Source organism: Bombus terrestris, chromosome 13, assembly GCF_910591885.1.
Source record: "Bombus terrestris chromosome 13, iyBomTerr1.2, whole genome shotgun sequence".
Classification (NCBI taxonomy): domain Eukaryota; kingdom Metazoa; phylum Arthropoda; class Insecta; order Hymenoptera; family Apidae; genus Bombus; species Bombus terrestris.
The window spans coordinates 7,450,962-7,464,518 of NC_063281.1; the positions used below are offsets into that span (position 1 = coordinate 7,450,962).

Sequence of the window (13,557 nt, forward strand, 5' to 3'; positions counted from 1 at the left end):
CTCGGACGAATTACATAAAAATCCCCTCCGACCGACTGCTGGCCAGAGTTTTTATCGCAATTTCATAAAAGCGTATCCCCGAAAAATTTTATTATACCGTTTATTTTTCTGGGTAGGAAACACGACCAATGCGCGCAGGCAGTTAAGAAACGGTCTTAGGATAATCCTGTCGTACGTTTTACAGCTCGCACTTACACGACCCTGTTGCACACCCACCGTCGATTATACGCCAGTGTGTAAGTGCGTGTATGCCTCTATACCGTCCAGCTTTCTCTTTTTATAGCCTTCTAAGCATCGTGCCCGCCTCCGAAGCCTCAACACTAACCAACAAACCGTGTACGATCGTTGCATGGACACACGTTGCATACGTGGGTGTAACGTGACCACCGTTCAATCTAAGTGAACGTCGGTGTGCCGGAGGAACCACGGAGGCGGATGGAGATTCATCGAGGTACCATTTTTGTACGAAGCGAGAACCTTCGTGTTGTATTGGAGGAAACTCGAAAACTCAATTTTTTTTTCCCCCATCGTCTACATGGATTATTCACCCGGGTATAATAATGGTTGTGTGGATATTCAATTTTTAAGCAAGATTAATTACGGTGTACGGTGGAGGAAGATACGTAGGATGGTATTCATGTAGCGCAGTTGGAGATACGGCTAAACCTTTAATACTCTGTGGAACTGGATTCGACACTTTCTTTCTTTTCATTGTTTTTAATTTGTTAGATGTGAAATATTCTTTTACGTTGAAACTTATTGAAATCTGTTAACGTAAATATCGTGAATATTGGCTAATATAAAATAATATAAATCATTGTTAATAGCATAAATTATTGAAGATTGGAAAGCGTGAAGATATTAAGTCTATTTGGAAATTTCGTCGTCAGATTTTAAATATAACAGGTATACAACTTTACTTGAAGATGTTCATAAATCACAGACAGATAAAATATGGTGTATATTATATTACGTATAAGACAATTGGCAGAATATCTTAATTACAAGAATGAAAGATTCAACAACGATGAAGCAAAGAAATTGTCAAAACAGATGAAACGTCAGGAAAGCTGCTTAATTGACGTTGATGTCAATTGAATTTTTTCCTTATAAAACAGGAAGAGGAATAAAACTTCTCGATCAGCTTAATATATTCAAATCGTGAATAATTTTGAAAATTACCTAGTTAAGCAACGGAATAAAATATTATTTCAACCATAAATAACTAATATTATAATAAATTAAGAAATATCATTTCAACAATTCGTCATGAGATTGGTGGACGAGCGAGTGTCCACGAACTTGGAGAACCACGTTGGTCGCCAGTTGTCGTGTGTTTATTGCAATAGGCCGACGCGGTCGAAACTTTTTATGACCGTTTAATGTCCAAGGTAACACGAGGAGTTATTCGGTTCGCGACGCGCCTCCCTTTCTCCCGGGGAGGAACACGAGGACGACGAACGGACGAACGTGTGGAACACGGTGATCTTTCTCTCCGTCGCGCCGCGGTCCAGAGACGCCCCTCGCATTTAGGCTCCTCTAATCACTGCCGGACTCCGAGGAATATCGCGTCGAGATTGCAGTTTCTCATGCAAATGGAGCGACAGATAAGCGAAGCAAGTGGCCGAAAGTGCTGGTACAGACATTAACGAGGCAATATTTTTCCGCGGTGCCTTGCGAATTCTCTCGTGATCTGCCGATCGCTTCTTCACGGTCGTGCAACACTTATTTTCTGCATTTAAACCGATTTATCGTCGCCATTATATTCGAGACACGATTTATCGGTAAACGTTCGATCTTATAGATTTGCTCCTTCAATTTCTCGAATTTAAATTAAACGTTGATTGTTTCTGCTTTTCGTTTTAACATTCTTCAGAGAAATTTTCTACGTTTAATCTTATCGATAATGTAGTTGATACACGCGATCGATCCACGATGGTCAGGATGACACGGATAAAGTAACGATTACTGTTCGTTCAAGTGACCACAGGATGGGATCGAGCAGGATTAATTAATTGAACGTGTGACCTTCCATAAATTGAACAGAAGGACTGAAATCACTATAGACGGAAATTCAAGCGTGGTGGCTAGCGAGAAAACGCTCGATACCTCTCGAATAACTGGAATCAGCCCTGCACTCGTTACTATAACACGATTGGCACGAGTACTCAGACACGCGCGTGCCGCACAAATTACTCCGCTCGTTCGCTGTTTACAGTCATTGGCACGTAAATGCGGCGCACGCAGACGCGTTTGCACGCGCCTGCACGATCATCGCGTAGTTTGCCGGCGAGAAAGAAAATCACTAAATAAGATCATCGTCGAACACCGCGATTACGCAATCTTGCTCCGTATAATCTCAATATTCGTAGAACGTACGATGTTATAATTTCATTAACTTTTTCTTAATCCTCTCTTCTCTTGAGAGTTTCTATTTTTTTCCTATTTTACTGATTAAGTTTGAATCTCTTGCTTCGTGAAACATTAATATTCGTAGAATCTACAAAGTTATAAGTTTATCAATTCTCTTTTTTCTCCTTTGAGAATTGTTATTTTCTTTTTTTCGATTTTATGACTCAAAGTTTGAGTCCCTTGCTTCGTAAAATTTCAATAGTCGTGAAGGTCATGAAATTGTAATCTCATTAACTTATTCCTAGCCTTCCCTTCTCTTTCCAAAGCTTGTTTTTCTTTCAACTTTACGAACTGAAGTTTAAATATCTTGCTCCGTGTAATTTTAATATTCGTAGGAATACTACCGGTCACCGGTTAATTTTATTAACGTTTCCTGCCACCTTGAGATTTTTTATACTTTGAAGTTTTATGGATTAAAGCTGAAACCTCTTTTGAATAGAAGGAAAGGAATCGAGGACTGTGACAACGCTCGATGTAATTGATTCCACCGAGCTGTTTACGACTAACCAGTTTAATGTCTCAAGTATGGCCTTGTTGACTATTCCGTACATACCAATTCATAGTGTTTTATGAGTCATTTCGTTTCGTTCTATACGTAAGAATCGTACATGCGAGGGTTTGTGATACGTCGTAAATATTTCAATAAAAAATTCTTTCGATACTGAATATTTTTGTATTTTGAATATATTTTAATAAAAGAAGTCGATCGATAAAGGAATACCATATAGATACAGGATGTTTCATGGCGTCGAGAAATTTATAGAGACGGAACCGAACACGATGAAAGAAACTGAATTAACAGCAGAGTACTCGATTCAGTAAATTAATTGCTCTCGCAGAAACCTTGCCCTCAGCTTAATTAGGTCCATTTTTTTTAATACACATAGCGGACGTGACTAACAAAACAAGATTCGTCCGCATCTTCTATTTCGTTTGATTGTAGAAACCCGTTGCAAGCCAATCTCGTATTTCCCAGTGATCATACCTTGATCGTATTTCTTTCTCGTTGTTTGTCAACCAACATGACCCTCTATTTAAAAAAAAGAAAAAAAGCGGAAGTCGTTAAATTATCAAAAGCGTGTTTCTCTCTTTTGAGAGACAGAAAGTATCAGCGTGACGCAATATAACTTAAAAATCAAATTTCGTCGGATCCAAACGAGGAAGCGTATTACACACGTACGACGAGCAAAGGCAAGCGAGATATTGAAAAAAAGGAGAAGAACAAAGCGATAAATCAAGCAGTCGTTCATTAATGTGCAAATGTGATGGTCGTCGAAAAAAGATGTGGCCGGAGAACGAAGTGCGCGAACGAGCCCTTCGACTTTTCCTTTCCGATTCTTAGAAGCGGCAATTAAGATCGGAGCAATTCCATCGACGACAAGCTGCGCGCAACCGCGTATTTTTCTTTTGCGCTATTAACGAGCTTCTTGCAAGAATAATAATTTAATCGGTCACCGACGCGAGTGTCTGTCTTTTTGCAAACAAACACACACGTACATACGCGAAAGAGCGGAATCGCGCGATCAACACAAACGTAACACAACCGACAACGTGTTTGTCCAGTTATCATTATGCGCAACCTAATTACCGGCCAATGGTTTCATGGAACGCCGACCGAAATCCAATTGACGAGATGTCCACGCGATTGCCAATTCACTGACGAATTAAACGCCCGCTGCTGTCGTTCCTCCGGAACATTTACATATTTAATGCCAAGGACTTGTCGTGAGTTATACCCGAAATGTGGGCGTTACCCGCGGCCACGTTTATTTTCTTTGAAAAGTAATCGCTTTTGATGGAGAGCTGCGTCGACGTGGAAATTATCGAGTCTCGTTATCGTAGAACGCGAGCTCCACTCACCTCCTCTCTTTTTCTCTGTATGTACTCGCCAACTCCTAGTAACTCGCATGGAATTAACTCTCGTTAATTCAAAGTTCGTTATGTTCGGAAAATTGAAAAGCCACAAAGGTGGCGGGGGAATTTTAGGCAAATCAACCCTCTGTGAGCAAACCTGGGTCTTTCACGTTCCAGTCAAATCCTTCCGATGTTCCAAAAAGTTTGAAAAAATTCTAATACACTCTGTTAGTATCGCTACGGTATTGTACAAATGTACGAAACCTTCTTTAATAAGAATAAATATTTAGAGGAAGAAATTGAAGAGGGTGGAATCTTGGTCGAGTTGTCAGCGACTTTTATCAGAACTTAATTCTTCCACTAAATAATCTGAAAAGTTTCCAGATTATTTAGCAATGTCTGTTTAGCAACATTAGCATGTTAAGCGAGATCTTTTTACGACAAAAGTTTGAAACATTTTCCAACGAAAATAAGGATTCGAAGAGTTTATGCAGGCTAATAAATAAATTAATCAATTGCTTAATTTGCTTACAAGATTCTGTAGATACTTGAAATAATATCCTGAATAATATACAAGTCTGTTTGTTTTAACGACGAACTACGTTTAAATGTTTTGGAACATTTGCATACATCGTAGCAAATAAGCATATACGCGATGGCATTAGCAATGACTGCAGCAAAGTCATCCTACTATCAAGAATGACGACGCGTTTTATCAATCCTATTTACAAAATCGACGAACACTTCCACTGTATCGCACGTCAACGGAGGTAGTTTCCATCGATTCGAGAATCGCTTCATTCGTCCACCTACGATCAACATAATAATCGTAATTCTGTTCCATCAACGAAATCGTCGACCATTTGCTAATAAAATATCTTCACCTTCGAAATTTTTCTTACTACGTATTACCGTATATTGCCAATCGTAAAATCGAGGGAACAAGTATGTACATATATTCCGAAAAATTCGTCGCTCAAAAAGTCGTTTCCTCGCATATCGATGAAGTTATTTCTCGATTACGAAGTTTCGAGTTTCTCTTGAAATTCCTCGATATCTACTTCCACATGTTTTCATTTTCGTTGCTCATGAAACATTCAATAAGTTATGTTTGCGAAAATATATTAAGTTATTCGAGAAGTTCATAGTGTTTCTAACATGTAGTTTTTAATAAACTATGAGAGAATTCATACGTTGAATATGGCTATCTGATGAATATTCTAAGTTTTACGAAATATATACTTTCAGCAAATGTGTAATTTTATATAGATTTCCATACTTGTTTACTAATAGATGTGTTTAACATTATTAATATAATATCGTTTTCTATAATATATATAGTTAGAGGGAGATTACTTATGCAAATTCATACTTTTATAAATATAATTTAAAGAATGGAATCTAGATAAAAATTTACCTTAGCTTTACCTACTAAATATCACTACAGACAGGTTCACATATTTTTCCAATTTTATGCGCAATTCGTGCATTTATGAACCTGAAAATTTCGAAAAACTGCATAAAAATGTACACAATATACTGATAATAATATTTTATTACAATCTAATCTAATGATTCTAATATATTCATAAAAGGTGTCTGCGAGTGTTTGAATGCTTTCATAAATCTCTATAGTTGAATGGTGCAAGTGGCTGCAAGTAATTCTATAAAAATGCAATATCTCCAAATTTTTCCTCAATTTCTTAATGAAGAAGGATGCATCCTTTCTACATGAAAATATCGCGAGTACAGATAGTTTTGCACCGATTAAAGTCACGATTTACAGTACCTATGTGCGACTCTGCCAGTCGGGACGATAATAAACCTATAGCCGCGATAAAGATAAACAGCTATCTCGTGACAGAAGCGTAAACTTGTACGAGGCAAATATATCAGGTAACGATATGCTTTTTAAGGTGGCCATTATTTTCCAACTAGTTAACAACTTTCTGCTGAAAGCGGGGGTATCGATTATCGCGCGCCATAAATATCGTAACGATTTCACAGAGCCCTAGATGCCCGCATATCGCGAACGATCGGGTTCTCCGCAAAACGAAACAGGTCCTGGGCTTTGACGTTGGCGCGTATCCAAACCACCACATAGCTACACCATAAGAGCACGTGGGTGTTTTAAAGGCACCTCTGCGCGTTCCACGCGCGCGCGAACGCGAATCGACTTTCACGAAACGAATCGGCCGCGAGTCACGTTGACAGTGTGTAAGTAAACGCCCGGCACACCGTACATGGAAACCCGTTTGCACGTTGTTTCCTGCTTGCACGGTTCACCGTGTCGCCCTTAAATAACGCAATTAAAACGTTCCTTCACGCGGCAGAATCGCGGAGGAATCACTTACGTCCGGCTTTATCTTCGACGAATGAAAAAGTCCACGGGTAAGACTGGTTCCATTACCGAGGCCCTGGACAGCCACGAAATTAACTTTAACGCGCGAGAAACCTCGCCAATGAGGGATCAGCGGTCGCCATGGGGTTCCATGGTGCTACACAGGGCTCCGTAAGACGTGGTAATTAACTGGAAATATTCGTTCGTACGGGAACAACGTTTCTGTATGCTGATTGTTTAGTACAATATTATGAGAAATTTTGTATTCTTACTGTTTTATGACCGTTGAGTGTATGTAATTTCATATGAGAATTGCTAGTATACGAGTGTACTATTACATAAGAATTTTTGGATCTGGCAAAGTAACGGATCTAAAAAAAACAAGTGCTTGTATAATTATCAAAAACATGCGAACGATCCTATGATAAAATTATATCGTCACTTATTGGGACAGAAAACATGAACGTATATATGTACCACTTTGCATTTATTATACTAGCTTAATTGTAAACATCAACGTAAAAATCTAACACAAATTATTGCACGTCATTTATAATCCAACATCTAGTTCAGAGCTAACACACTACCCTTTTCAATATTTTATTCATTCTATTATTATTTTTACGTTATTTTTTCTATATTTCTATAAAACACGTGACATTTAAACCTAAAAGAACTTACGTGTTATTCGCGTTAAATTTTAATGAGCAACGTAATTATATTCGGTCGGTGTTACCGCAACAGTTTCGGGACTTTAGTGAAAGCCGAGAACAACTTGAACAATCTTTTCACACACGTCACGCGTTGCCACGAACACAGGCCGGTAATTCGCTCCCCGTTTATAGAACCATTCGTACTTACGTCTACCGTCAAGTATTTTTCATAATTTAATGCTCGATAACATACTGACATTTATGGCAATCGAAAGTTCTCTTCTTTATCACGTAAAATCTATACATAGATAACGCCCTCGATTTCCTTGCTAATTTATATCCTTCGTTAAACTACCAGGTAAAAAGAAACGCGTGCCAATTATTCGTTAAATATAAGAAAGGCAATAAATCGAATAGCGTCTCTCCGGGTAACACGTACTAAGGTTTTAACGAGCGACAAAAGTCATCCGCGTAGAGGGCGCTGCTAATCGTTTTTACCGAGTACCAAGGAGTTCCATAAAACAGGCGCTTCCTTTAAGCTAGTGTTTTATTATTGGCTCAAGGTATTTAGACGTCAACGTGAGAAAGAAGAAAGATCAACAGTGGTAGGTGTGTACGTGCGTGTACTGTGGAAACACGCTGTGGTGAGCGTGAAGTTGGTATAATAAATTCACCGAAAGGTTCACTAAAGTAGCGCGGGCGCGGTGAATCCGTAGAACGGACTCGCTGGCGAGTTTTAATGGTCACAGAGCGAGAGAAAGCGAGTCAGAATTATCGTGGCCGGTAGCGCGTGGTATTTCGCCTCATTGGAATTGGCGCGTGTGGTTTATCCTTTCCTAGGCGGTGGAAGGCAGCTTGTAAAGAGCCGCGTCGACCTCTCGCGACGGAATTGTAAGAACTCGCGCTCGCTTCTTGCTCGTTTGCGGAGATACGATTTATGGTGCGACAAACCGTGGCTGCGCTAGCCGTCCGAATGACAAAATATATCGCGTGGATCGCGTAACGATGATAATTACACGGAAACTCGATGTTTCATGCAACACGCGTGAACGACGTCGCAACCGGTGCACGCGCCGACATTTTTCCATGATTTATTTCACTTTTTCTGATATCTAATCCTTCTAACGAAGCACTTGGTTCGTTGAATGGCGTGACAAACTTTCTAACCGGAGCAGACACGATTCGGTAAAATCGCTTGGAAGATCGGAAACCGCGATGGCGTTCGTCGATGAACAAGGAGTAACGAAGAAAAGGTACATCGTTTAAAGAGTCGAGTCATCTCCGGAGAGTTGACCTTGATCTTGAGAGAGAAGGAGAGAAGAGGAGAGGCTATAAGAAAGAGGGAACGGTAAGGTGCACCACGAGGGCCAGAAATAAAGGCGGCAGTTAAGGCGCGTTTCATCGCCTTCTTATTTTTGGCATTCGCGCGAATTCAAGGGGGACGTGCTAAAAATTCAATCCCACTGCTAAGAGTAACTCGTGTGTCACGAGGCTGACGTGAATGCATTCGACAATGGCACTTGAAACTTTACCATCGCTCCTTAGGCCTGGCGTGTTGTTCGTGCCGAAGAAATTATTTCCAATCATCCTGCTACCGTTCGAAATTTCCACGCTATAATAATGGGTACAGTTGAAGAAAAAGTACTCCAATTCTTGGATATTATGCATAAAATCTCTAACAGAATTTGTCAACGTATGATTCATCGCGTTCTAATTTAATTCATCAACTGAGAACCATGGCTTGCTATTGTGAAACACTATCAATTTCAAACCGAACAACAGCGATTCTGCACCATCAAGAATATTAAAAAGAAACTTTAAAATGTTCCTCATAAAGTATATCAACAAATCATTCACTGTAGGAGCCCTAATTTTATTCCACGGCCCAAATACGGTGTTTTTGTCGAACATTACGACTTTTGAATCAAACACTGCCACTTCTAAACGATTCCAAAGATAATCGTACAATCAACAGACGATCCACTGCTGTACACTAATTCCATTTCATGACTCATGAGTAACCACGATGTGCCACAAATCACCATCAATTTAAAATGCAACGGTATCAATTCCAAGATATTAACGATACCAAAATTCGATGATTCCTAATGAGACCTCCAAGGATAGTCGAAACAAAAATTGGAGAAAAATCGTCGGAGTCTTGAGCCCGGCCTAAAGATTGGCGTAGTCGTAGAGCAAGACAGGGGGAGATGGCCGTGGGCTTTTTTCATGGTGTTGCGAGGGCCGAAACGGCGGGGCGACGGTGCTGGCTGTTTTCGGCTGTACGCTCCGCGCACCGGCCTTAAAGCCTTACCAAGCAGACGTAGCGTTTTCGTTCTCTCCTCTCTCGCGGTGCTTGCCGCGGTATAATGGCAACGTGTTTTCGTCTAATGTACTTTTTGTGATGTCCTTGATGGAGGAGTCTGCGAATGCAGAACTACAGGGCCAGGCCCGGTGGGGCCTGCCATAGTGCGGCGAGACGGGAGTATCCTCTTCGGATCGAAGCGAGAGAGAGAGAAAAAGAGCCGAACGAAAGAGAGAGATAGAGAAGTGGAGAAGGTGGACAGGAGGGCCCGGCAGCACCTCAACCCACCTCAACTTCGGGCCTAGTCAAGGTCAGTGCGGCAGGCCCCACCCTCCTTGTCCCCCTCCTTTTTCGGGCTTCTTCCTTTTTCTCGCTTCTTCCTCCTTTTCTTTCGTCGTCTTCTTCTTCTTTTCCCCTGGTTCTGCCCCCCTCCCCTGTTCAGCTGAACGTGGCCCCGTACCGCATTATCGCGTCATACCATGTTGGGACCCACGCCCTCCTCCGGGTTTTGCTTCGCGTTTTTTCCCTCCCCTCCGACTCTTCGCCAACCAGGGAACCCGCGAAATCCCAATTAGTGGAGATACCCGGTCGATACCAGTCGGCCACCGTATTGAATCGCGGCGAATCTCACGGAGCTGAACGAGTTATCGTTGGATAACTCACTACGATATCCTCTCGACGATCATAACTCGTCGGTACAGATCAGCGATTACCAAGTGTGCTACAACACAGACTGAAGTGCAAGAATCTTCGAAACATGCAATACCTAACTATCTCCTAGTTTCTGACTCCTTTTCCCTTAGATCATCGAATAAAGAAATGATAGCAACCAATACGACAATAACCGTACAGTGTGAATGCCTTTCTCTCGAACCGAATGTAATAACACATTGTTTTATGCGCCGCAGAATTTTAGTAATTAGCTTATGCGTGCCATGAGATGAGAAAGGTTAGAATTCACTGGTCTATACACTGGAGAGAATGACGAGGAAAGAGACGACGACGGTTTATCTGTATGGAAGTGGATAAGGATGGGTACGTTCGTATTTCGAATGATGGATTTTGAAGAATGAAGCAATTTGGTCCGAGGGTGGGACTTGCTGGTCGGCTAATGATCGGATATCAGAATGATCCATATCGATAAAAGGAAGAAAGAATTAGGAGTCATCCCTCTAATGATCTGTTTAATCATAAGGCAAGCCCCAGAGCTCAGGGACGACGGTGAACCGGTCATGCTCACACTTTTGCATGATGCACGTACACTAGAAGCGTGTTAGGTTTCAAAGAAATGAAAGAAACAGAAGCGGCCGACGTTGATGAATGAAGCTGATGAATCAGACATCCTTCGTGGAGTATCCCCGAAAGACCTTTCTTTACGATCGCGGGTGTCATGATAAATAGATCGTTTTTTTATTCCGCCCCGTGATACCCGACGCAGCTATGTTCCCGTGCACGATTCGAACCTTCGAATTCACTGCACTTTTAAAAGCAGCACAAATGAGAAACTTCTTACCAGCTGGAATTGTAAAGAAAAGGGCGTCTTCTGATGTGATCTTTATACACTTAATCTCTCATCATTTGACGTAGACTTGACGCAAGACATTTCGCAATAAAAACAACTCTGTTATTTATTAGGAAGAAAGTTAATACGATAAATCACCGACACCATATATCTCCGACTTTTAATTAAGAATTCTGTACCTGTTGGAGCGGACAAAAATTGTTTACCAAGTACTCTCAAAAATATTAAGAGATGTCATCAAGGACCTCCTTCTAATTACATTACATTTGTATCACAGATGAACCGTCGAGTTATTTATTATAAAAAGGAGGAGAAATGCAACGAACCAGCGGTACAATTTTCCTTCCCCAGCCTATTCTCATCAAAAATTCCCCAACATTTGGGATAAAAAACAATTGTCTCTCAAGCGTCCTCTCAAAATCTCACGAGACATCAAGGACCACCATCCAAAATCTGCGATGGCCGTCCTCCCGGTTACGTTGCATTTGCACCGCGGATACAGCTCGGAATGTCTGGCGATAATGATCTACGACGAGGTGGGGATAGCGTTTTCGAGGGAATCGGCTATGAAGAGGACGAGAGTAGAAAAAAGGCAACGAGTGAGAGAGAGAGGGAGAGACAGAGAAAGAGAGACAGAGAGAGAGACCAAAAAGGAGCCAGTAATCCGAGGCTCGGAGGTGAGTGAGCGAAGGCATGCTAGTACCAAATGAGATTGGATCCTGACCGTGTAGGACGACTTTTGGGCCCTGCTAGCCTGCCAAGAGTCCTTTAGATTCGGCGAAGCCAGACTCCTCTCCCCTCCTCTATACCAATGTGCCGCCATTCGTCGGGTGTCGAAGTTGCATTACCATCGACGCCATTCCATTCGTATTCGTTTCTCCGACTGTATAGTTTAGGCCCATAGCCGAAAAATTCTATAGCCGGCCGACGATTTACATTTATTCGCTACAGAACGATTTTTATGTTTCAGGTTCGGGAACACGTGTAGAAAACACGGGCTACCGTTATGACAGGCGGTCGTAAAAATTTCGACGATTTAAATCGACGATTTATACGACTCTAAACCAGCCGCGTAATCAGCGTTCGATTCGTTTAATTGCTTCGGGCCTCCTCCGACCCTACTCTCACAGAATTCGAACCGCGAGGGGGACCATGACGATTTTCTAGCCCCCTACTCTTCGTCGTACGTTGCCTCGATCGTTCCACTCGGATTCGAGTCGACTTTTCGACTTTCTAGCGATCATTGTGTAGAGGTTACGGACTCGCGTACACCAGTACACGTTTATGAATCACACAAAGAAACGTTCCCCACTTTACCATATGGTTTACAGCGTTGGTGCTGAACTTGCACCGCCACCACCGGCGTCGGGTTACCCACCCCACCCGCCTCAAAAAGTCCGGTCGTAATGCGCCAAATGCATTCTTTGTCCGGCTACGAGTGTAAACGTGGTCTGTTAACCATGTATTTCTGGTGGATAGAATATACACTGCATTTTGAGTATTTCTTATTTCACGATAACGATCTTTAAATCTAAAGAAGAAGTTATATAGTACAACTCCGTTGATATGTCTATTTTTAACTATTATCTATTATCTGTCGATCGTTTGAAATTTATTAATGTTAAAAATTGTAAGCATTTAATGTAAGTACATGCTATTCGGATGAGGTCCCAACTCAATAATCGTTTTCATTCATACTGGGTAATACCAGAGTAATCAATATGATCAGTTTATATTTTTTATGGAATCTTTATAGACATTGCAACTGTGCATAATTTTTAGTCAATTGTAATGATACAATAAAAAATACGAGTTTTCGTTCGTATAATGGAAGCTCGTATTCTAACGAGTGGATTCAACCATCATGATTCGTTTAATCGTTCGAATTTCATTCGAATAAATAAAGTTGATAGAAACAGAGTTCTATTATACTTCTGAATTCGTACGTTATATATCGTTCCATGAAATCATTGCCTTAGAAATATATATATGTATAAGAAATCAACAAAAGACACAAGGCGCAGCTGCACGAAATTCTAAATTCCTTCGCGATAAAGGAATCGATTCGCCAATCAAGATTAGTTCGAATGAAGAAATATTGGGATGGGGACACGGTCTATTTTTCAGTATTAATCTAATTACTCGTAATTCCTTTTTTCCGGGTAGAGAGCGTGCGTGAGTTGGCATTAATTGGCCCGGGCGACGAGCATCTGCGCGTTATGGCGTGCGTGATACAAGCGCGGACCAGCTTGGTGCAGCTGCAGGTATACCGAAAAGAGAGCCAGTGCAACGGTTTCAATTGTCCGCAATATGGCTGCCGCCTCAGCTAGGCCTCATAGTCGTTATCCTTGAGAGGCCCGTGCAGCGTTTCGTTTTGTTTTAGAACGCGGGATGCGCGCGCGGGTGCGACTGTGAAAAGAAGAAAGAACGAACGAACGTACGGTGAGAAGGAGCAAGGAAACGATACAAG

The 13,557-nt window shown here is 41.4% G+C and overlaps 1 protein-coding gene across 1 annotated transcript in view; it reads right to left on the minus strand.

Moving 5' to 3' along the window:
• Positions 1-3,376: 3,376 nt before the first annotated feature.
• LOC125386242 (nuclear receptor coactivator 5-like) overlaps positions 3,377-13,557 on the minus strand; it is a 49,704-nt gene continuing 39,523 nt past the window's right edge. Inside the window, exon 4 of the mRNA XM_048411608.1 lies at positions 3,377-3,442. Coding sequence (XP_048267565.1) covers positions 3,392-3,442 — 51 coding nt within the window. The 3' untranslated portion in view covers positions 3,377-3,391. The remainder of the gene's footprint in view (positions 3,443-13,557) is intronic.